Genomic DNA, 25,575 nt, shown 5'->3' with positions numbered 1-25,575 from the left:
TGCCCCATTTTACATCTCGCCATTTTTAAAAAGTAGAACACACAACTGGCTGAAAACCAAAGTTCACTCAGTGAGGGAGGGTATCTGAGGTGAGTAAGGACACGCCACAGCTGGTCAGAAGAGATAATGTAAGAAGGTGCTCGAGATGTACGAGAATGCAGAAGCTCAGGGTTGGGGCGAGATTGTGAGGGAGCAGGATAGTTGGGCTCGGAGGAAATATGGGGAGAGGTTTGGGACCTCCCATTGAGAAGGAGTGGCAGCACTGGGGCTGAGCTGAGAGTGGATGGCAGGATTGGAGATTGGCCAAGGGGATCAAGAGCTATTAAGGTCCAGTTTAACACAAATTGATGGATCTAGCACTACGACCTTGTACCGTTGGGTCAGATAGTATCCGGCTGATGTTGCGGTGGCCTTGGATCTGTGGTCCTGACCACTGCCAGTGCAGAGAAAAACCATTGCAACACCAGCAAATGTGAAATTAACTGAGACAATATGGGGTGGATCTTAGAGCAGGAAGGCTTCTGAGGTTTGACCGGAAGAGAGCACATTGAGTCCCTGGGCCTAAACTTAGAGCAGGGAAGCTGCAGAGTTGGAGCATACAACTGGTGCAAGTTGTGAGTAAGGTGAACTAAAGGACAAGAGGAGGAAGTGTTGAAAGGTTGGCAGAATATAAAAATTTACAGTGCAGTTATTTCATAGCTCTAGTATCCTGACCACTGGCTGCTTTACATACAATAGTCCTCCTGTAACCTAACAAAACATCAGATTCATGATCAGTTCTTTGCTTTTCAATTGAATGTCGCAGTTCTGTTTTTAATCAGATTTATTAGAAGTTTCACTTCTGCTTAGTCTCAACTGTTTATTTATTTGTTCGTGGAAAATGGGTATTGTGGGCAAGGCCAGCATTTATTGCCTATCCTCAATTGTCTTTGAGAATAAAAGGGCTAGGAGCAGGAACAGACCATCCAGTCTTCAGGCCTGTCTAGTGAGCCTTTGTTGCATTCCCTGCAAAGCAAGTATATCCATGCTTGAGGAAGAAGACTTAAACTTTGTAGAGTATTCCAGGTGTGATCTATTCAGAGCTCTATATGATAAAAGTAAGCCTCCTTTACTTCAAACCCTTTGTAATAAAGGCCAACTAAAACTTCCTGTACCTATATGTTAGCTTTCTGTGATTCGATACCCAAGTCCCTCTGAATTGCAACATTTTCCAGTCTATGACTGTTTAAGAATGTGCTGTACTTCTGTATTTTTCCTTTCAAAATGAATAAATTCAGACTTCCACACGTTACATTCTCATTGACCCTATTCTTGTCCTCTCACTTGACCTGTCCATATAGTTCTGGAGATTCTTTGAGTCTTCCTCGCAGCTACATTTCTACCTGAATTCCTGTGGCCAGCAAGCTTGGATACATTACAGTCAGTACCCTCACCCACATCGTTGATGTAGATTGAAAAGAGTCGAAACCCAAATACTGATCCTTGTGATACCCTGCTGATTGCAGCCTGCCAACCCCCCAAAAATTGTTCCATTTAGAAACATAGAAAAACTACAGCACAAACAGGCCCTTCGGCCCACAAGTTGTGCCGAACACATCCCTACCTTCTAGACCTACCTATAACCCTCCATCCTATTAAGCTCCATGTACTCATCCAGGAGTCTCTTAAAAGACCCTATTGAGTTCGCCTCCACCACCACTGACGGCAGCCGATTCCACTCGCCCACCACCCTCTGTGTGGAAAAACTTACCCCTAACATCTCCCCTGTACCTACCCCCCAGTGGTTGGTAAACTGATGGAGAAGATCCTGAGGGACAGGATATATGAGCATTTAGAGAGGTTTAGTATGCTCAAGAATACTCAGCATGGCTTTGTTAAGGGCAGATCGTGCCTTACGAGCCTGGTGGAGTTCTTCGAAAATGTGACTAAACACATTGACGAAAGGAAGGCGGTAGATGTGGTTTATATGGATTTTAGCAAGGCGTTCGATAAGGTCTAAACCTTATCTGTGACCTCTCGTAGCAGACAAGAACAAAGAACAAAGAACAATACAGCACAGGAACAGGCCCTTCGGCCCTCCAAGCCCGCGCCGCTCCCCGGTCCAGGATTGAATCCTGAATCCAGGATCCCCGCCCAATTTTCCAGCCTATCTACATACCAATATCCTATCCACCGAGCTGTCCCTCACAGCTACGATGCTTTGTTCATCACAACCTATTAACTCACCCCCACCCCCCCATTCCAGACCATGTGATCTCCAGGGAGAGGCGAAAACCCAGAGTGAAAACCCCAGGGCCAATATGGGGAAAAAAAATCTGGGAAATTCCTCTCCGACCCCCTGAGGCGATCGAAACGAGTCCAGGAGATCACAATGGCCCTGATCAGAAAATGCTTCCCAGCCCTAGTCATTTCCACTTCCACGAACACCATATGAATTCCCTGCCCCCGAGACAGGTTCCCAACTATCCGCAGTCTCGCTCTGTACTGGCACCAGCAAGATGATCATAGAATGAAGCCTTGAAACGAGAAACAAGGAACAATTAGCCCGCGCCGCTCCCTGGTCCAAACTAGACCACTCTTTTGTATCCCTCCATTCCTACTCCGTTCATATAGCTGTCTAGATAAGTCTTAAACGTTCCCAGTGTGTCCGCCTCCACCACCTTGCCCGGCAACACATTCCAGGCCCCCACGACCCTCTGTGTGAAATATGTCCTTCTGATATCTATGTTAAACCTCCCCCCCTTCACCTTGAACCTATGACCCCTCGTGAACGTCACCACCGACCCGGGGAAAAGCTTCCCACCGTTCACCCTATCTATGCCTTTCATAATTTTATACACCTCTATTAAGTCTCCCCTCATCCTCCGTCTTTCCAAGGAGAACAACCCCAGTTTCCCCAATCTCTCCTCATAACCAAGCCCCTCCATACCAGGCAACATCCTGGTAAACCTCCTCTGTACTCTCTCCAAAGCCTCCACGTCCTTCTGGTGGTGTGGCGACCAGAACTGGACGCAGTATTCCAAATGCGGCCGAACCAACGTTCTATACATCTGCAACATCAGACCCCAACTCTTATACTCTATGCCCTGTCCTATAAAGGCAAGCATGCCATATGCCTTCTTCACCACCTTCTCCACCTGTGACGTCACCTTCAAAGATCTGTGGACTTGCACACCCAGGTCCCTCTGCGTCTCTACACCCTTTATGGTTCTTCCATTTATCGTGTAGCTCCTCCCTACATTATTCCCACCAAAATGCATCACTTCGCATTTATCAGGATTGAACTCCATCTGCCATTTCCTTGCCCAAATTTCCAGCCTATCTATATCCTTCTGTAGCCTCTGACAATGTTCCTCACTATCTGCAAGTCCTGCCAGTTTTGTGTCGTCCGCAAACTTACTGATCACCCCAGTTACTCCTTCTTCCAGATCATTTATATAAATCACAAACAGCAGAGGTCCCAATACAGAGCCCTGCGGAACACCACTAGTCACAGGCCTCCAGCCGGAAAACGACCCTTCCACTACCACCCTCTGTCTTCTGTGACCAAGCCAGTTCTCCACCCATCTAGCCACCTCCCCCTTTATCCCATGGGATCCAACCTTTTTCACTAGCCTACCATGAGGGACTTTGTCAAACGCTTTACTAAAGTCCATATAGACAACATCCACGGCCCTTCCTTCGTCAACCATTTTGGTCACTTCTTCAAAAAACACCACCAGGTTAGTGAGGCATGACCTCCCTCTCACAAAACCATGTTGACTATCGTTAATGAGTTTATTCCTTTCTAAATGCGCATACATCCTATCTCTAAGAATCTTCTCCAACAACTTCCCCACCACGGACGTCAAGCTCACCGGCCTATAATTACCCGGGTTATCCTTCCTACCCTTCTTAAATAACGGGACCACATTGGCTATCCTCCAATCCTCTGGGACCTCACCTGTGTCCAGTGACGAGACAAAGATTTGCGTCAGAGGCCCAACGATTTCACCTCTCGTCTCCCTGAGCAGCCTTGGATAGATTCCATCAGGCCCTGGGGATTTGTCAGTCTTTATATTCTCTAACAAACCTAACACTTCCTCCTTTGTAATGGAGATTTTCTCCAACGGTTCAACACTCCCCTCCGAGACACTCCCAGTCAACACATCCCTCTCCTTTGTGAATACCGACGCAAAGTATTCATTTAGGATCTCCCCTACTTCTTTGGGCTCCAAGCATAAGTCCCCACTTTTGTCCCTGAGAGGTCCGATTTTTTCCCTAACAACCCTTTTGTTCCTAACGTATGAATAAAATGCCTTGGGATTCTCCTTAATCCTGTCTGCCAAGAACATTTCGTGACCCCTTTTTGCTCTTCTAATTCCCCGTTTGAGTACTTTCCTACTTTCATTGTACTCCTCCAGAGCTCCCTCCGTTTTTAGCTGCTTGGACCTAACATACGCCTCTCTTTTCCTTTTGACCAGTCCCCCAATTTCCCTGGTTATCCACGGTTCTCTAATCCTACCCTTCCTATCCTTTTTTACAGGCACATGCTTGTCCTGTAGCCCTAACAACTGTTCCTTAAAAGACTGCCACATACCAGATGTGGATTTACCCTCAAACAGCCTCTCCCAATCAAGACATTTCCATCCTGGGAAAAAGCCTCTGAGAGTCCACCCGATCTATGCCTCTCAACATCTTATACACCTCTATTAGGTCTCCTCTCATCCTTCGTCTCTCCAAGGAGAAAAGACCGAGCTCCCTCAGCCTATCCTCATAAGGCATGCCACTCAATCCAGGCAACATCCTTGTAAATCTCCTCTGCACCCTTTCAATCTTTTCCACATCCTTCCAATAGTGAGGCGACCAGAACTGAGCACAGTACTCCAAGTGGGGTCTGACGAGGGTCTTGTATAGCTGCATCATTATCCCTGGACTCCTAAACTCAATCCCTCGATTGATAAAGGCCAGCACACCATACGTCTTCTTAACCACCTCCTCCACCTGCGGGGCCGATTTTAGAGTCCTATGGACCCGGACCCCCAGGTCCTTCTGATCCTCTACAGTACTAAGAGTCTTTCCCTTTATATTGTACTCCTTCATCCCATTTGACCTACCAAAATGGACCACGACGCATTTATCTGGGTTGAAGTCCATCTGCCACTTGTCCGCCCAGTCTTGCATCCTATCTATGTCCCTCTGTAACTTCTGACATTCCTCCTCTTGTTCTTTGTTCAGACTATCCACAACCCCACCAACCTTCGTGTCATTGGCAAACTTACCAACCCATCCCTCCGCTTCCTCATCCAGGTCATTTATGAAAATGACAAACAGCAAGGGTCCCAGAACAGATCCCTGGGGCACACCACTGGTGACCGACCTCCATTTAGAAAAAGACCCATCTGTACCCACTCTCTACCTCCTTTGGGCAAGCCAGTTCTGGATCCACCGGGCAGCAGCCCCTTGGATCTCATGCCCTCTCACTTTTGCTAGAAGCCTTGCATGGGGGACCTTATCGAACGCCTTGCTAAAATCCATATAAACCACATCTACCGCCTTCCCTTCGTCAATGTGTTTAGTCACATTTTCGAAGAACTCCACCAGGCTCATAAGGCACGATCTGCCCTTGACAAAGCCATGCTGAGTATTCTTGGGAATACTAAACCTCTCTAAATGCTCATCTCTCCTGTCCCTCAGGATCTTCTCCATCAGTTTACCAACCACTGAGGTTAGACTCACCGGTCGGTAATTACCTGGGCTATCCCTATTCCCCTTCTTGAAAATAGGAACCACATCCGCAATCCTTCAATCTTCGGCACCTCTCCCGTCTCCATCGACGACGCAAAGATCATCGCCAGAGGCTCTGCAATCTCTTCCCTCGCCTCCCACATTAACCTGGGGTACATCCCATCTGGACCCGGCGACTTATCTATCTTGATGCCATTCAAAGATTCCAGCACAACCTCTTTCTTAAAGTCCACATACTCAATCCTTTCCGTCCACTGCACGCTCGCAGTACATCCACCCAGGTCCTTCTCTCTGAAAACCGAGGCAAAATACTCATTGAGCACCTCTGCCATTTCTACTGGTTCCGTACAGACTTTCCCGCCTTCTCCTTTTATAGGCGTCACGTCTCATCCTTTTACTCTTCACATATTTATAGAACGCCTTAGGGTTCTCCTTAATCCTACCTGCCAGGGCCTTCTCGTGGCCCCTTCTGGCTCTCCTAATTTCCTTCTTTAGTCCCTTCCTACAAGCTGCATACTCTTCTAAATCCCTATCTTCGCCAAGCTCTGTGAGCCTTCTGTACGCTTTCCTTTTCTTCTCGACTAGGTCCCGCACAGCTTTCGTGCACCACAGTTCCTTTAACTGACCAACACCTCCCTGTCTGCTCGGAACGTTGTCCTGTAGAACTCTAGACAGACATTCCTTGAAAAACTGCCATCTCTCTTCAGTACATTTCCCCGAGAATACCTCCTTCCAATTTACTCCTCTAATTTGCTGTCTAATGTCTTCATATTTCCCCTTACTCCATATAAACACTTTCCTAGCTTGCCTGATCCTCTCTTTTTCCAATGCAAGCCTAAAGGAGATAGAGTTTTGATCGCAATCCCCAAGATGTTCTCCCACTGAGAGATCTGACACCTGTCCAGGTTCATTGGTCAGTATCAGATCAAGTATAGCCTCTCCTCTTGTAGGCTTGTCCACATGCTGTGTCAGGAAACCCTCCTGAACACACCGAACGAACTCTTCCCCATCCAATCCCCTTACCCTGGGGATATTCCAATCTATGTTTGGGAAATTAAAGTCTCCCATCACAACAACTCTGCTATTACTGCATCTCTCCAGGATCTATTTCGACTCTTTGCTTTCTGTCCGTAACTAATCTTCAATCCATGCCAAAATCTTGCTCCTATGCTATGGGCGGTAACTTTGTGTAATAACCTCTTGTGTGACACCTTATTGAATGCGCTTTGAAAATCCAAATACACTACTGGTTCCCCTTGTCAAACACAATTTCCTTTCCACGTTGACGGTAGCTGATATCATGATTTTCTAAATGTGCAGTTACCATAACCTCGATAATAGATTCTAGCATTTGCTTGCTATTCATATCAAATTATTTGGCCCATAGCTTCCAATTTCCCTCTCCCTCCTGTCTTAAATAGTTTGATTATTTTTGTTATCAATTCAGGGGGTCGAGATTCTAAGGTATTTTGGAAATTCAAATAATACATCCTCTATCTGTCAAGTTACCTCCTTTAAAACCCTACAGTGCAGACCATCAGATCCAGGGAATGTTCAGCTTTCAGACTCATCAGTTTCTCTTTATTTACGAAATCCACCTAACCTGCTCATTTTTCAGACTCTGGGAGGAAACCCAGGCAGACATGGGGAGAACATGCAAATCCACATTCATTTACAGAGTTCAAAATAGACCTATGGTGACTAAAGTTGGGAACGATATATTCCAAGATACTCGATGTTTTTAGAAGAAAAAGGAACAACCTAAAATAGAACTGCTCCATTGCAAGAGGGCTAACTTCCACAGGTTGAGAGAGGATGTAGCCAGGGTAAAATGGAACTAAATGTAAAAGATGGTACAGTGGAACTAAATGTAAAAGATGGTAACGGAACTATGGTTGCTCTTTCACGCACAGCAGGTCATGGAGTCATAGAGGCTTACGGCATGGAAACAGGCCTTTTGGCCCAACTTGTCCATGCGCCCAGTTTTTATCATTAAGCTAGTCTCAATTGCCTGCATTTGGCCCGTATCCGTCTATACCAATCTTACCCATGTAACTGTCTAAATGCTTTTTAAAGACAAAATTGTTCCTGCCTCTGGCAGCTCATTCCAGACATTCACCATTCTCTGCATGAAAAAATAGCTTCTCTGGACCCTTTTGTATCTCTCCCCTCTCACCTTAAATCTATGCCCTCTAGTTTTAGACTACCCCACCTTTGGGAAAAGATGTTGACTATCTACCTCATCTATGCCCCTCATTATTTATAGACCTCTATAAGATCACCCCTAAGCCATCTACACTCCAGGGAAAAAGTCCCAGTCTATCCAGCCCCTCCTTATAACTCAAACCACCAAGTCCCGGTAACATCCTAGTAAATCTTTTCTGCACTCTTTCTAGTTTAATAATATCCTTTCTATAATAGGGTGACCAGAACTGTACGCAGTACTCCAAGTGGGGCCTTACCAATGTCTTGTACAACTTCAACAAGACGTCCCAACTCCTGTATTCAATGTTCTGACCAATGAAACCAAGCATGCCAAATGCCTTCTTCACCACTCTGTCCACCTGTAACTCCACTTTCAAGGAGCTATGAACCTGTACCCCTAGATCTCTTTGTTCTATAATTCTCTCCAACGCCCTACCATTAACTGAGCAAGTCCTGCCCTTGTTCGAGCTACCAAAATGCATCACCTCACATTTATTTAAATTAAGCTCCATCTGTCACTCATCAGCCCACTGGCCCAATTGATCAAGATCCCATTGCAATCCTAGATAACCTTCTTCACTGTCCACTATGCCACCAGTCTTGGTGTCATTTGCAAACTTACTCACCATGCCTCCTAAATTCTCACCCAAATCATTAATATAAATGACAAATAACAGTGGACCCAGCACCGATCTCTGAGGCACACCGCTGGTCACAGGCCTCCAGTTTGAAAAACAATCCTCTACAACCACCCTCTGTCTTCTGTCATCAAGCCAATTTTGTATCCAGTTGGCTATCTCACCCTGGATCCCATGAGATTTAACCTTGTGCAACAACCTACCATGCGGTACCTTGTCAAAGGCCTTGCAAAAGTCCATGCAGACAACGTCGACTGCATTGCCCTCCTCTACCTTCTTGGTTACCCCTTCCAAAAACTCAATCAAATTTGTGAGGTAGAGGCTTGGTACCTGTCAACAAGGCCAAAAGGCAGAGAAGTGTGAAGTGATTGTGCATATTGTTCCCACCAAAATCAATGTTAAATAAGGGTACAATTCTAAAGGGGGGGTGCGGGAGCAGAAGGAGCTGAGTGTCTGTATACACAGGTCATTGAAGATAGCAGGACAGGTTGAGAGAATGGTTAATAAAGCCTACAGTATCCCAGTCTTTATTAATATGGGCATAGAGTACAATTGCAAGGAAGCTATGTTAAACTTGTATAGGGCACTAGTTTGGCCTCAACTGGAGTATTGCGTCTAGTTCTGGGTGCTGCACATTAGGAAAGATGTGAAGGGTTTGAAGAGGGTGCAGAAAAAATTCAGAAGCTTAGTTCTAGGGATGAAGAATTTCAATTACATGGCTTGATTGGAGAAGATTGGTGCGGCATGGTGACAGAGTGGTTAGCATTGCTGCCTCACAGCGCCAGGGACCCAGGTTCAATTCCCGGCTTGGGTCACTGTCTGTGTGGAGTTTGCACGTTCTCCCCGTGTCTGCGTGGGTTTCCTCCGGGTGCTCCGGTTTCCTCCCACAATCCAAAAGACGTGCTGGTTAGGTGCATTGGCCATGCTAAATTCTCCCTCAGTGTACCCGAACTGGCGCCAGAGTATGGCGACTAGGGGATTTTCACAGTAATTTCATTGCAATGTTGATGTCAGCCTACTTGGGACTAATAAATAAACTTTAACTTTAAAGTTTGGATTGTTTTCCCTGGAGAAAGCTGAGAGGAGATTTTATCGAGGTATTCGGAGCCATGAGGGATCTGGTCAGAGTAGATAGGAAATAAAACAGTGGATGGATCAAGAATGAGAGGGCACAGATTGAAGGTAATTGGCAAAAGAAGCAATGGAGACATGAGGAAATTTTTTTTCACACAGCGAATTGTGAAGATCTGCAAAGCGCTGCCTGAGTGTGTGTGTTGGAGGCCACTTTAATCGACGTATTCAAGAGGGAATTGGATTATTATCTGAAAAGGAAGAATGTGCAGGGCTGCAGGGAGAAGGTGGGGGCATGGCACTAGATGCATTGTTCATTCAGAGACGGTGCCCCAACCTCAATCACTGTCGGTGCCCTTGCCTTGTTTCCCTTCTTTTAATATACACATAACAGTGGAATCAGTTCCCAGATATTGTGGATGACACCAGTTCAACTATCCACTACTGTCCCTGACTTTACAACCCTTCATGTTGCTATACTTATCTGGCATCAGGTGGTGGATCAACTTGGACTATGCCCAAATGAATAACCCATTCCACTCCGATCCCAATTGCTTGCTGAATCGCGAGGTAAGCTGCCAAACCCGGAACTGAGCACCAAACTATTTCTATTCATCATCTTAGCTGGAAGAACATTATTTTTAGCTTTGTGTTATGTTGGACCTCCTGTCTATGGGTAGCTGTTGAACAGAATCTGCTCCTGGATGCTCAGTTGTTTGGTGGTGTTCTGTTATCAATGGCAAGTTGCTGCAAGTGGAATGCAGTGTATTTGTTAACCTGCAAAAATGGATGTGATTTGTACTTTGCATTTTGTGGAACTCGTGAGTAAAATACTTGTTCAATATTTTGTTTACAGGCAATATTATGCTTATCTCACCGATGCTCAGTGCAAAAGAGTAGGGACGCAGTGTTGGGTTTTTGGGTAAGTGTGCTTATTTCTTTTTTTCCTCGTCTGTGCTAATTTTATGTTATTTAACACTTCAATGGACTTAAAAGTAAAACCAGATGTTCCTGCTAATCCGCTACATAGCCCTTACCTTGAATTGCTGGTTCAGCCCAATTCAGTTAGTTCCTAAAAAAAAAAGCGAGCAGACAGTCTTTTTACTCTTGCTCGAAGCCAACCATTTATCTGTCGTGTTATTTGAGAGGTCAGGAACAGGTGTGGGCCCGGGTGTAAACAAGACCAAAACTGTAGCAATGTAAAGATTGAGAATTAAAGATGAAGCCATCTAATAAGGTGAAGGTGCCCTCTGGTGGTTAATTATATACATTTATGTTGAACATTTGACTTGATTTCTTTTCTAAGACATGCATGGCCTGAAGAGGGAGAGCAATCATTTTGTAAGTAGTAACGTAGTGAACTATACACTGGCTGATACTTTAGTCATTTATGTATTTTATCTACAAGTTAAGAAGCATTACAGGGTAAACAACCTGTGAAATGAGTATAATTATTGCTGCTGACGAGAACATAGAACTGAAATGTGGGGGAGATATTAAAAGGCATAGTTAATGTAATCCTAGGTTAAAGAAAATACATCAAGATAATTTTTTTTAACTGAAGCAGGGCAATATAGTTAAAATCTTCAGAGTTTTTCAAAATACATTCAGGAGCTGTGCACTAAAATGAGAGAATACATCGTGCGGGAATGCTACAATTGAGCCACAGCTGACATCTATGTAGTAGTTCATCTAACCTCCAAACCCTCCTGAGCCTCGACCCGACGTTCTCCTGTAGTTTCTCTGTTCCGTGCTCACCAACCTCTCCCGCATCGCCATGAACTAAATCTCACTTCCGATTCACCATAAACAATCCAATGTGAAACCTGTTATCGTGTCAAACTGCTTAAGCTGGAAGTAATTTTTTAATTTATATTTGAATGCATTTTGTGATGCCCAGAAAACTTCAAATTAATCCCAAAGGTGTGAGGCTGTGACGCGGACTGCATTGACGAGATCTGTCTAACTTTTCTTTTAAAAAATGTTAACAGTGCCATTTCCTTTCTGGAAGCAATAGTGTGCATCAAGTCTGGTCAAGATCTATTTTCCAAAACTGTGGGATTGTACGTCATTCTTTGGCTTATTTGCATGGTAAGAAATTTCAGTGCTGTTGTTCTGGTACATTTCACATTAATCGCAAGTATCAACAAGATCCTGCATTCTACCGTGAGCCGGGACTGGTAACTAAGGCCCTGATATTTGCAGTGGGGGTATCACTAACAGCGGGGAAATATGGGTCATGAGAGAAGGCAGCATCTCAGTAAATACCTTTCTTTTCCTTCGTGCCCATCTGACAGCCGGTCAGATTGAAAGGTAAGTAGCAGATTTGTTTATGCGGTGTAGGGAAGCACTCCTGTCCCCATGAGCTGCTAGAAAGGCACTTAGCGACTGGACTCTACCTCACTTCATGGGGTGGCACAGTGGTTAACACTGTTGCCTCATAGCGCCAGGGACCCGGGTTCAATTCCCGGCTTGGGTCACTGTCAGTGCGGAGTCTGCATGTTCTCCCCATGCCTGCGTGGGTTTCCTCCCGCTGATCCGGTTTTTCTCCCATAGTCCAGAAGATGTGCTGGTTATGTGCATTGGCCATGCTAAATTCTCCTTCAGTGAACAGGCACCGAAGTGTGGCAACTAGGGGAATTTCACAGTAACCTCATTGCAGTGTTAATGTAAACCTACTTGTGACACTAATAAATAAACTTTAAACTTGTGGGGTTTCCAGAGCCCTGGGAAACCTGGCCCACAGATGTTAGCTCTAAAAGTTTGAGGCAGGCAGCTTCAGCCTCATTAATATATTGAAACAATTAGCCTGCGTCTTTAGAGAGTGTCCTTTAAAATCCTGCCGTACTCTCCCGATGAGTAAAAGGCATTGAGTCATGCCTAATATTTGGCTGTTTGTGATTGGGTGAATGGTGCGTTAAGTTCCTATCAATATTCCATTTCAAGTTGGGGAGGGGGGGGCAGAAGGGGTAATATTCTATGTTATGAATAGAATCACTTACCATTTAATATAATGGAGGAATGTTCAGATTTTTGTGGAACTGGATTTCTTTTGGTGCATCTTTTTATGAGTTTGGATTGGTATTAATGTGGCTGCGTTTACCTCGGGAATCAGTTTGTTTCCAATAGAGAAACTGGGCTTTTATGTCTCCGTGGCATTGGTCCACCACAGGAAGAAGTAATCATCCCCTGCAAAGTTTAATGTATGTGGAAAATGCCTCGGGGGCGGGATGTGATTTTATTATTTTAGTATTTTGTGACAAGCTGGCAAAGTTTGCATATTACAATACAGTGTTTTGTACTAAATACCATTCATTTCTCTGTTCTGTATTGAATCGGTTTTTTTTCTGGTTTGTGGCTTGGTTTGAGCCTGGTCGAGCAGCGGTTTTTGAACCTTTTCTGCTTCTCAATCCCTCCACCATTGTTCTAAAAAAAAATCCACACGCCCGTTTCACAAAGCAGATTTTTTTTTTGTATAAAAATGTTATACATATTGGGCACAATGCTGAGGGCATCAAGGCCACTAAATCTCGTGAGATGGCCATAACGGGATATGTGCCACACTCCGGTGCCTGTTCGGGTACACTGAGGGAGAATTTAGCATGGCCAATGCACCTAACCAGCACATTTTTCGGACTGTGGGAGGAAACCGCAGCACCCGGAGGAAACCCCCACACACACACACAGGGAGAACGTGCAAACTCCACACACACAGTGACTCAAGTTGGGAATTGAACCCAGGTCCCTGGTGCTGTGAGGCAGCAGTGCTAACCGCTGTGCCACCCTACAACCATAGATTTGAAAAGGCTCCTTAGTCAATCCCTGGTCTTTTCTGAGTTTGCTGATCACCTAGTCGCCATAATTTTGTGGTCTTGCATCGGTTTTGTGAAGTGTCAAAAATGAATTCAAACATATTGGATGATAACTGCGGGTTTTGTTGTGAGGTTGTGTTCAGTTAGACCTATGAATTGGAACACCGTATAGGCCACCTAATTAGGCCCTTTGTTCTTTTCAGGCATTCATTACCCTCCTTTGTCTTGCTGTGATGGTATGGTTCGCTGAACATTTTGGACAACGTGAAAAGGTAAGTTTTTTTTTGAGCCGGTGTTTGCTCGTCTTTGCCAGATGAAGATGACATTATTTGCATCGAGACTATTTAGGTTTAGGACATCATACATACATAACCGTCAAGATGAGCACCATTAGATATAGGAGCAGAATTAGGCTGTTCGGCCCATCGAGTCTGCTCCGCCATTCAAGCATGGCAGATAAGTTTCTCAACCTCATTCTCCTGCTTCTTCCTCATAACCTTTGATCCCTTTACCAATCAAGAACCTATCTATCTCTGTCTTAAATATACTCAATGACTGGTCTCCATATCTTTTTATTGTAATGAATTCCACAGATTTGCCACCCTGTGGCTGAAGAAATTCCTCCTCATCTCCGTTCTAAAGGGTCGTCCCTTTACTCTGAGGCTATGTCCTCTGATCCTAGGCTCTCCTACTAATGGAAACATCTTCCCCACGTCCACTCTATCCAGGCCTTTCATTATTCTGTCAATTTCAATGAGATCCTCCCTCATCCCTCTGAACTCCATCGAGTATATACCCAGAGTCCTCAGACGCTCCTCGTATGTCAAACATGATCTCTGGTTTAATCCTTAGTCTGTCCTCAGCTTGCTGATCGCTGCCAGGCCAGAGGCAGGGGATGCTCTAGTTTAACTTTGCATCCCTGAGCTTGGAAGGGGTAAAATCGACAGGGTTTCTACCCCTCGGCTGTGATTCTTAGCTTGCACACACACAGCCTCGCACCAGCAGAACAATAATTTCCACTGCTTTCTCTGGCAACGCTGCATGAGGTTGAAAAAATAAGCAAAGTTCCTCCTTGCCAGAAAGTAGTATATGTCCTCACTCATTGTATAGCCAACATGGTACCAGTTCTATCGTAAGTGCCTGCCTTGATTTTTAATATTAACATGAGGAGGTGTCAGGTCAAAATGCCAGTTCTTGCTGGGCAAGGATGGCAAACAGAAAGAAAGATCACTCATTGTAAATAGGCAATCAGGAAATCTTACTTCTGTCATCTCTTAACAACTCATCTTAATTATTATTTTTTCTTCTTGCGTTTAGATTGTAATGAAGCTTTCTGCCAGTTGATGTAAATTGGAGTGGGTCACCCCCTCTACACCACCCCTTAACTGACATAAGAACTTAAGAAATAGGAAGTGGGGAGGGTAAGCCGTACTCCTACTCAGTCCTGAATTGTCCAAAATGAAAGGAGGCTTTGGGTTATAGACTTAAATCTTGGACTCTGACCCAAGCTGTCTCCCAGCCAGCTTTAACTGACGTGGGAGATTGGCAGGCTCCAGGCCTCATTATTATTCAACATTTTCTCCTTAAACTGTAAATGATTCATGTTCCTGAACTTCAGAAAATCCAGCATCCAGATGAGGGTTTGCCAGATCTAGGAGGTGAGTGTCTTTACACCTACCTGCCCAATCCAGTGTGCCAACCTGGAACATCCCAACAGTTAGGCACTCTCTAAACTGAAGCCTGCACCCTCCCATTTCCCAACCATTGGTGTCAGGCCTGTGAGCTGCTCTGCACCCCCACCCCCTGACCACCGCCCTCAGACTTCACCCTTCTTTCCAGGCCTCCAACTTCTTCCCTTCCTCCCCAAGCCTCTGATCACCTACTCCAAGTGCTTCAAATTCCCTTTGGAATTGGCATGTGAGCTCAGCAAACTGCTTTACACTCCTGGCCTGTCCATCAGAGTTATTACAATAGATTCTAGATAGTTGAGGCCCAGCACTGATCTCAGCATCCTACGAGTAACAGCCTGCCAACCTGATGCTGACCTGTTCATTTCTACCCTCTGTATACTGTCCTTTTAACCAATCTTCTATGCATGCTAATATATTAACCTAAATCCCATCAGACCCATTCTTGTGCAACATCTTTTCGTGTAGCATTTTATCGAACACCTTTTGAAGGTCCAAATAAGCAACATGCTTTGGTTTCTATTTATCTTGTTAGTTCACCAGTTGCTTTGTCAAACATGATTTCTCTTTAGTAAAATCAAGTTGACTGCCCACTAATGTTATGTTTTACCTAGTTCCCTGAGCCCACTTCCTTAAGAATATATTCTGGCACTTTCCTGATGTCAGATTAACTGGCTTACCATTCCTGGTTTTTGCTGTTTTGCTTATTTGAAAGAAGAGGATTAGTTATCTCAGGCTCCGTCAGAGATGTTCAGTGCCTGCCCAGCTGTTGTTGCTTTTGCAGCCACATCTTATGGACAGGCGAATTGGCCTTGCTTTGGTGATGGAAGCTCCACATCATTGAGATATGTAAAACATGTAAATGTCTAACTGACTGTAATGCTACGTATTTCCTCAGCAGTTCCCTTTTTCCACAACTATTCTGCCCTTTAGATCCACCCAAACTTATACCTGAAGTTATTTTTTGTTATTCATTCATGGGACGGGCATTGTTGGCTGGCCACCATTTATTGCCCATCCCTAGTTGCTCTGCTGTGGCTCTGGAGTCACGTGTAGGCCAGACCAGGTCAGGATGGCAGATTTCCCTCCCTATAGGACATTAGTGAATCAGATGGGTTTTTCTGACAATTGACAATGGTTTAATGGGGATCAGTAGATTCTTAATTCCAGATGTCTTTTATTGAATTCAAATTCCACCATCTGACATGGCGGGATTCGAACTCGAGTGCCCAGAACATTAGCTGAGTTTCTGGATTAATAATCTAGTGATAATACCACTAGGCCATTGTCTCCTCTGTGCTCAGTGAGGTGACAGAAAAATAAGATGCCAACAAGGCATTTCCATTTGTGTCTGTCAAATCTGTCAGTAGCCATTGTGGTGTAAACGACAGCAGAAAGGGAAATGTAGCCACAGCTGAAGAAGCCCATGTTGCTCTTGGGTGAGGTGCAGAAGGGTATTGGTAGCAGAATCCATCTAAACCCATGAGAGAGTAAACTGGGAGGGTGGAAATTCTACAGTTTGGCCCGTGATATTGTAATTAATTGTGTTTCTCTTCAGCTCTTGTTGATAAGCTGACAAAAGTTAGATAAAACAAGGTGAGAGGAAGCACTCAGGGGACAAGAACATGCACGTAGCAGTTGGGCCAAATGGCCTGTGTCTATTCTGTAATTACTGAGTCATTGCACTGCTGGACGGGACTGATGAGCCAGAGTTTTCCAACACATAAATACCAACACTAATCATGCTTTAACATTACTGAGCAGGACTCCTTTCTACTGACTTTACTACTCAATGTTTTCTTTGTTCCAGACCCTTTCTGAATGTGAAAATGAAGAGACAATCAGTAGCACTGGCTCCACGCCGGTACATTCTGACACATATGCTAAAGGTTTGTGTATTTGTACGCAATTTAAAACATTTCTCTTCCAGGGTTGTTAGTTATTAGGGAGAAGCTAACTGATTACTGCAACTAGGATTAGCTTGTTGTCTGCTGTCCTATTTATGAGAGCCCAGATTTTCTCTTGGTCGTAATGACAGCAGAGCTGCCAGATCTCATAGTGGCAGCGACTTCCACAGTCCACACACGCAGTTAAATCTGGACATTCTGAAATTGCTGTCAGTGATTCAAGATTTCGAGAGTTGAAGTTTGACAACCTGCCAGACTCCAATCGAGTAGAAATCACTGAATTTGTAAGAACCTGCCCTTTTTATGCCGTCATTGTAAAAACCCTTGGAAATGTTATACGTTGTTGAATAAGGTGCACCTGGGTTTTTAACAGCAAATTAAGTTTAAAAATTACAGTTAAACAGACTCCATGGTCCTGAGAAACTGATTTTATGTTTGCGGAATGCTGTATGGCTCCATTATGATGGGGGAAAAAAAATTAAAATCTAGTTTAGAATTGTTAATTTCAGCTTCTACTTTAATACCATCTGTGTATCATAAGGATTTATTTTGATCCCTGTAAAATATAAAATGTCGGTGGATTTTGCTTCCTCCTTTGCTGTCTGTGAGAATACAACGAAATGATTGGGTTTCCTCCGGGTGCTCCAGTTTCCTCTCAGTCCAAAGATGTGTCGGTTAGGTGGATTAGCCATGGTAAATGCGTGGGGTTGCAGGGATAGGGCAGAGGGGTGGACCTGGGTAAGATGCTCTTTCAGAGAATCAGTGCAGACTTGATGGGACGAATAGCCTCTTTCTGCACTGTAGGGATTCTATGATTGGCTGCTTTCCCTGCTTGATGACAGCACTGTTGACAAGATGCCAGATTCAAACTCTCAAATAGGAAACCCAGGCCACGGAGATGATTAGATCTTTAGAGGCAGCTTTTATTGGGGTAGGCGGTGAGCTTTGCTGCTGACCACAAAATGTGGGTCGATAACTTGTAAAACTAATAACAATAGTGACCATTCTTGGCAGTATACAAGTCTGTCAGCGTTTGTTTTGAAACCTATACTTGACAAGAAAATACTTGATGAATGGTAGGTCACTAGGAGGTTCTGTACTGTGTGCAGTTCTGGTTGCCACACTATCGGAAGGATGTGATTGCACTGGAGGTGATGCAGAGGAGATTCACCAGGATGCTGCCTGGGATGGAACATTTAAGTTATGAAGAGAGGTTGTGTAAGCTTGGGTTGTTTTCATTGGGGCAGAGAAGACTGAGGGGCGACCTGATCGAGGTGTACAAAATTAGGAGGGACATGGACGGAGTGGATAAGGAGCAGCTATTCCCCTTAGTTGAAGGGTCAGTCACAAGGGGACATAGGTTCAAGGTGAGAATCAAGAGGTTTAAGGGGGATGTGAGGGAAAGCTTTTTACCCAGAGGGTGGTGATGGCCTGGAATGCGCTGCCTAGGAGGGTGGTAGAGGCGGGTTGCCTCACATCCTTTAAAAAGTATCTGGATGAACACTTGGCACATTGTAACATTCATGGCTATGGACCAAGTGCTGGCAGATGGGATTAGGTGGGGGTCCAGGTGTTTCTAATGTGTCGGTGGGGACTCGATGGGCCGAGGGGCCTTTTCTGCGCTGTATGGTTCTCTGATACTTCACAGTGCTTTCTTTACTAACTTTTGCACAAAACAATTTTGTGAGGAACACAGTTGAATTCAAGAAGTTCTGTTCTTTTAATAATTGATACAGCATTCACTGTGCACCTAACCAATAACCGTAGTGCAGCAGAGGCATACTATGTTGCAACGATTATGTGAAAATCTCATCGAGTAGAGGTCCAGGTTCATGCTTGGAATTTATAACCATAGAGTATCTTAATTTAGCTGTAGGGAAGTACACCCCCCTCACAGGAAAAGAGGGAAAACCATCAAGTCATCATTGGACCCGTCTATTGTAAATTTCCTATTAATTGGACTAGGGAAGGATTATGAGGGACTCGATGACTGTCCCCTGCCACAATAGTTGGCACACTGGTTAGCACTGCTGCTTCACAGCGCCAGGGACCTGGATTCGATTCCTAGTTTGGGTCAATGTCTGTGTGGAGTCTGCACTTTCTCCTCATGTCTGCGTGGGTTTCCTCCAGGTGTTCCGGATTCTTCTCTCCGTTCGAAAGACATGCTGGTTAGGTGGATTGGCCGTGCTAAATTCTCCTTCAGTGTGTCCAAACAGGCGCCGGAGTGTGGCGACTAGGGAATTTTCACAATAATTTCATTGCAGTGTATTAAGCCTATTTGTGACGCTACTGAATAAACTTAAACTAGTTGGTGTGTAGAGAGGTAGGATATGAAGCATTGCCTTTGAAGTAAAAGTGCAATTTTTAATTCATATTTGAGACTGTCATTTTAAACTTTAGACCATTAATCCTCTGTTTCTTAAGTGGATCATTAATGGTACTAAATTAAAACACCAACCTATATAAATATCAGGAGTAATTTTATTATTAAACTAAACACTTCAGTATGCATTTTAATGTTTAAGCCTTTTTTCTGTACATTTTCCTGAAATGTAATTTTAAAGCTTCTATCTACATTTCAGCTTACTGCCAGGAATAACTTCCAAAGGAAAATAACTTTTATAGGATAAGAATGAGCTTCAGTGACCTTTTTTCTCCACCTCCTGTCACTGAAAAGCCCAGTGGTGATTATTGACCTGGTTGCAAATTTTTCTAGTTCAGTGAATTGTATAGGCCCGAATTTTCCAGTGGTTATCACCGCTGCCTCACACCGCCAGGGTCCCAGGTTCAATTCCAACCGTGGGTAACTGTCTATGTGGAGTTTGCATGTTCTCCCCGTGTCTGCGTGGGTTTCCTGTGGGTGCTCCAGTTTCTTCCCACGTTCCAAAGATGTGTAGGTTAGGTAGATTGGCCGTGCCAAATTGCCTCTTCGTGTCAGTGGGACCAGCAGGGTAAATACATGGGGTTATGGAGTTATGGCCTGGGTGGGGATTGTTATTGGTGCAGGCTCGATGGGCCAAATTCCCTCTTTCTGCGCTGTAGTGATTCTATGATTTCGATGTCTAGAGTGGCAAAATCTGGACTGAAGTCTATGTTGCGCATTGGGACCCAGCTGAAGTCCTGGTGCACACACGGGCGTTGTACTTGCCCGGCAAGTTTAAACTTCCAACGGGCTATTTTTCTGCTGCCCGTGACCCTCCGTGAATGTTTCTTAAACTGATCTGAATATTGGAGACTTGAGCCGGATACATCGGACTTTCCCAGATACTTACCCTGGAAATGTTACGCTGGGTAATCTCTGGTATAACTCGGTGATTAGCCAACGTAACTGAACTAGGCACCACCACTGATCCCCATATCCCCCTCCAATCAGCAAGCCCACTGGACTGGAGGAGATTTCAGAGATGGGGAGGAGATTGGAATTTTAACCATTGTTTAACCTGGAGCAGTGTACACAAGAATGATGGCTGAACGGGAATTGGTGCAGTCTGATAATTCCGAGATGACGGAGGGGTTGAGAGAGGTGGTGGAGACATAGGGCTGGGTACCATCAGTATCCACGTGGAATTTGATGTGTTTCAGATGATGTCGCTGAGGGGCAAGATGGAAATGAGAAATAGGAGGTCACCAAGAATAGATCCTTGGGGGACACCAGACTCAGCCACAACACGACCGATGCTGTGAATGACATTTTTTAAAAATAGGATCATTTGAAATGAAAGAATTATTTGGCATGTATGTATTTTAATGACTATAATTGGACAAATTACAGTAGGAAAATCTGTAGGAGAGTATAAATGGGAGATTTGTAATTAATGGTTAGTCTGACATTGTAGGAGGTATTATGCTCTCTTGAAAGATGAGTTAAAGGGCACAGTAATGGTAGGGAATTTCAATTTGATTTACTTTACATAGAAACCCTACAGTGCAGAAGGAGGCCATTCGGCCCATCGAGTCTGCACCGACCACAATCCCACCCAGGCCCCACCCCCACACATTTTACCCGCTAATCCCTCTAACCTACACATCCCAGGACTCTAAGGGGCAATTTTTTTTAACCTGGCCAATCAACCTAACCCGCACATCTTTGGACTGTGGGAGGAAACCGGAGCACCCGGAGGAAACCCACACAGACACGAGGAGAATGTGCAAACTCCACACAGACAGTGACCCGAGCCGGGAATCGAACCCGGGACCCTGGAGCTGTGAAGCAGCAGTGCTAACCACTGTGCTACCGTGCCGCCCTAGACTAGGAAGTCCCCAATAATTGATATTTGCACAAGTGCATGACTGCAAACTGGTGATAAATAATCTCAAAATATAGTATTGCACATGTGTCGAGTAAGGATAAAGGAAGACAGTATGAAAGATAGTTCCTACCTCCCCCTCTCTTTCTTTCTCTCTGAAACATAAACACATTGTGAATCCTGTCTCCATAGATGAACAGTTTTGTTCCTCATTTGTCATTTTGCTTGCTGTGTAAGATTGTCGTTTAATTTACTGTTGTCATGAAGGTGCTTTAGTCACAAATTGAAGTAGTTTAAAGTGGGAAATGGGGAGGGGTACTTTAACCTTCTGTGATCTGTTTTTTTTTGGTTCCTTTTAAAGAGACGTGATTCTTCTTAATGACTCAGCAAGTTGAGATGTACATCCCTGCCTTCTTTGCTGCCAATATATTTTACTTATATTTGCTAAAATAATATTTACTGAGTTCAGAATCAAAAAATGCAGTTTGACTGAGGGGGATTCTGATCCTTTACCTCTGAGATCTGTTTCAAATACAGCCCAGCCCAGATGGACCTAATGTCCCTTATTTTGTAGTCAAGGTGAATGAATGGTGCGAGCTGTCCATTACGCTTTCAATTGCCCTGGTCTTTATGCAACCGCTTATTGGGGATTAATTTCAGCACAGCATCCTTTCCAGGGTATCGAGCATGAACGATGTCTTTTCAATCAACCAGATGGAAGAATCGTTACTGAGGCATGCAGTGTCTAAACCAGGAAGTGCATGTTAGAATACTTAATTCAATCCAAAATCATGTACAGCAAGCGAATTAAGAGGGAGAAAGTTGTGGGTGAGAGAGAGCAGAGATGGAAAGAAAAAGTAAAACAAAAAAAATTATTCCTTTTTTTTAAATCCTGAAGGAAAGAGACTACTTTTGAAAGTAAATATTCTGTACCAGCGATATTGTTTGGTAGTAATTAAGGACTGATCACACTGTTTAAAAAATCAACTCGGACTTGAATGGACAAGTCCTAACTTTTTCTAATGTTTTTAATGGGTATTTAGTGTGTAAGTATTGCACCTACATAGGTGTGAATGCTGAATCATTTGGCAATATTCCAGTGTAGCAAAGATAGATAAGGAGCAAGGGCAAATTCAATGTCTGTTTCCTATGTTTTACTGCACAAATGCCGACACCAGAAGTTGTTGTCCAATTTACTCCGCACCTAAAGCCTCACCATTACTTACATTGTAAAATCCAAGCTGTTGTCTTTTTGAACCATTGTTGTAAATGTTGTGCCTGCCGCAGTCTGTTTTAATCCTTATACGGTGGACAAATAACTGCGAGTGGCTGTCTTGTTAGTACAACCAATATTTATTTAAGACACACAATCAATAATCACCCACCCAACCAACAATAAGTTATCTTTACAGAAAATACGAGAGTTCAAGTCCAATACAAGACCTTGACTTAACTTTGCGTGACTGGCAAATACCCAAGCAGATATTGGCCTTTATCTGTGCGCTGGTCTCAGTCGTCCTCTGCGTAGTCTGGTCCTTTGGTCTGGTCTGGCACTCTGGCTCTGGTCTTCCTTCCTTCTCGGGTGTGGTGGCTCTCCTCGTGCTGGTTGTCGCTGGCGATGGTCACCGGTGTTGTAGCCCGTTCTTGGGGTCAGAGAGAGAGAGATTCCTGGTTGTGCAGCACCCTTTATACCCCGTTGGGTTTCGCGCTCCTTTTGGCCATTGCCAATCAATCGATCAGGACTTGATCACCCTGATCGATAAAGTCCAATCGGGTGCTGCCACACCAACCTCTGGGTGTGTTCCCAACGGCCATGTCTGCAGGTGCTGGGGGCATGTAGGGTTCACACCTCCCTCCCAAATAAGGGGTTACAGTGCCCTCATGTCTGGTAAACAACCCAGTTTGACCAGAAAGTCTCTTTTGTCCTGGAGATGATCCATATCCTGTGTATCCAGTCGTCTGAGCTGCAGCCTGTTTATCTCTGTCTTTTAGGCTGCAGCCTGTCATTTTAGTTCTTGCCCAATTGTCCCAGAGTGCTTTACAAATCGCCATTTTAGATGGCTCGTTTGGCCACCTAAAGATCTACTGAAACTGAGGCAGTTGGAGTGGGTTCATAATGGAAAACCAACCAGTGAAGTTGATGTTGTCTACATGGACTTTAGCAAGGCCTTTGACAAGGTATCGCGTGGTAGGTTGTTACATGAGGTTAAATCTCTCAGGAACCAGGGTGAGGGTAGTCAATTGGATACAAAATTGGCTTGATAACAGAAGATAGAGGATGGTTTTAGAGGGTTGTTTTTCAAACTGGAGGCCTGTGACCAGCGGTGTGCCTCAGGAATCGATGCTGGGTCCACTGTTATTTGTCATTTATATTAATGATTGGATGAGAATTTAAGAGTCATGGTTAGGAAGGTTGCAGATGACACCACGATTGGTGGCATAGTGGACAGTGAAGGTGGTTATCTCCAATTGCAATGGGATCTTGATCAATTGGGCCAGTGGGCTGATGAATGGCAGGTGGAGTTTAATTTAGATAAATGTGAGGTGATGCATTTTGGTAGATCAAACCAGGGCAGGACTTGCTCAGTTAATGGAGAGTTATAGAACGAAGCGATCTAGGAGTACAGGTGCATAGTTCCTTGAAAATGGAGTCACAGGGTGGTGAAGAAGGCATTCGGCATGCTTGGTTTCATTGGTCAGAACATTGAATACAGGAGTTGGGGACATCTTGTTGAAGTTATACAAGATATTAGTAAGGCCACACTTGGAATACTGTGTACGGTTCTGGTCACCCTATTATAGAAAGGATATTATTAAACTAGAAAGAGTGCAGAAAAGATTTACTAGGATGCTACCCAGGACTTGGTGGTTTGAGTTATAAGGAGAGGCTGGATGGACTGGGACATTTTTCCCTTGAGTGTAGGCGGCTTGGAGGTGATTTTATAGAGGTCTATAAAATAATGAGGGGCATAGATCAGCTAGATAGTCAACATCTTTTCCCAAAAGTAGGGGAGTCTAAAACTAGAGGGCATTGGTTTAAGGTGAGAGGGGAGAGATACAAAAGGGTCCAGAGGAGCAATTTTTTCACACACAGGGTGGAAAACATTTGGAACAAGCTGCCAGACATAGTAGTAGAGGTGGGTACAATTTTGTCTTTTAAAAAACATTTAGACAGTTACATGGGTAAGATGGGTATAGAGGGACATGCCCAAACGTGGGCAATTGGAACTAGCTTAGTGGTTAAAACAAGGGCAGCATGGACAAGTTGGGCTGAAGGGCCTGTTATCATGCTGTAAACCTCTATGACTCAAAGTGAGTAATGCAAATTTGGCAAAAGGTACTCCTTATTTTCCCACAGAATCATAACAGTCTTTTGTTTTTTTTCTTCAACTAGGTGAAGGAAACTCTGAAGCTTTGCACCTGAATGCAGCAGACAAGGGTGTAACAAAACGGAAAAAAGTCTCTGCTAAAAATAAAGTCAGCAATGGTCTTGGCAAGAAATAAGGTGGTTTCAGAAAGATGGGGACTGCCTTGCACAAGGAAATTTGGAGCTGGATCCAAAAGCATTTGGATGCCAAGGAGCACAAGGAAAAGACGGACTCTGGAATAATCGATAGTTTCAGTAGCCAAGGGCTGGTGCTAGAAGACTAAGCAGTTTTGCTGTTTTGCTGCAGATAACAATTCATATAGGCTTACATAACAGTAAAATGTTTCTACATTAGATCTTGCAATTTTTTTTAGATAAAAGGTTTAAAAAGGAAGAAATGCTGGAAGCCTTTTTATTTTAAAAAAGCATTTTTGAGTTTTTGCAGAAGTTTTTTTTGAGTTATTGTAACTGAATACAGTGTTAACGAAACATTGACCTTTCTAGTTCGCATGTAAAGTTAACAAGCAATATTCAGTAAAGCACACGCTTAATGCACTTTCTGACCAGCATCTGCTGCAACATTATCATTCTGTACACTTGCCGTGTATTAAATTCATACTGTTTTGCGTAGAGCATGCTTCACATATATATATTGATTGTATGAATCGCTTAATACTGCTTGGTTTATGAAGGTACAACCCTTGCTGACTACTTAAACGATTTTTTAAGTTTGGTTCCAGATTGATTTTTTTTTTCCCCAAATAATTTCTTCTGATTCTTGAACACTTCACCTGTTTTTATCCAATAAATAATATATACACAAAATTGAAAGAGGGATACAATGCCAATCAATTACTGCTGTACATTTCAATCCGGTTAAAAGGAAAAATCCTAGGTCAATTTTGTGTACGTT

General features: G+C 44.0%; 1 protein-coding gene across 1 annotated transcript in view; it reads left to right on the top strand.

The window, feature by feature from the left end:
• Positions 1 to 25,034, top strand: part of ptdss1b (phosphatidylserine synthase 1b) — a 40,142-nt gene extending 15,108 nt beyond the window's left edge. The window contains exons 8-12 of the mRNA XM_078215960.1: positions 10,406 to 10,563; positions 11,633 to 11,732; positions 13,657 to 13,725; positions 16,952 to 17,030; positions 24,690 to 25,034. Of these exons, the coding sequence (XP_078072086.1) occupies positions 10,406 to 10,417 (12 nt within the window). The 3' untranslated portion in view covers positions 10,418 to 10,563; positions 11,633 to 11,732; positions 13,657 to 13,725; positions 16,952 to 17,030; positions 24,690 to 25,034. The remainder of the gene's footprint in view (positions 1 to 10,405; positions 10,564 to 11,632; positions 11,733 to 13,656; positions 13,726 to 16,951; positions 17,031 to 24,689) is intronic.
• Positions 25,035 to 25,575: the final 541 nt, after the last annotated feature.

This window comes from Mustelus asterias, chromosome 7, assembly GCF_964213995.1.
Source record: "Mustelus asterias chromosome 7, sMusAst1.hap1.1, whole genome shotgun sequence".
NCBI lineage: Eukaryota > Metazoa > Chordata > Chondrichthyes > Carcharhiniformes > Triakidae > Mustelus > Mustelus asterias.
Note: the sequence above shows the minus strand (reverse complement) of the source record. Positions and strands in the feature narration are given on the sequence as shown.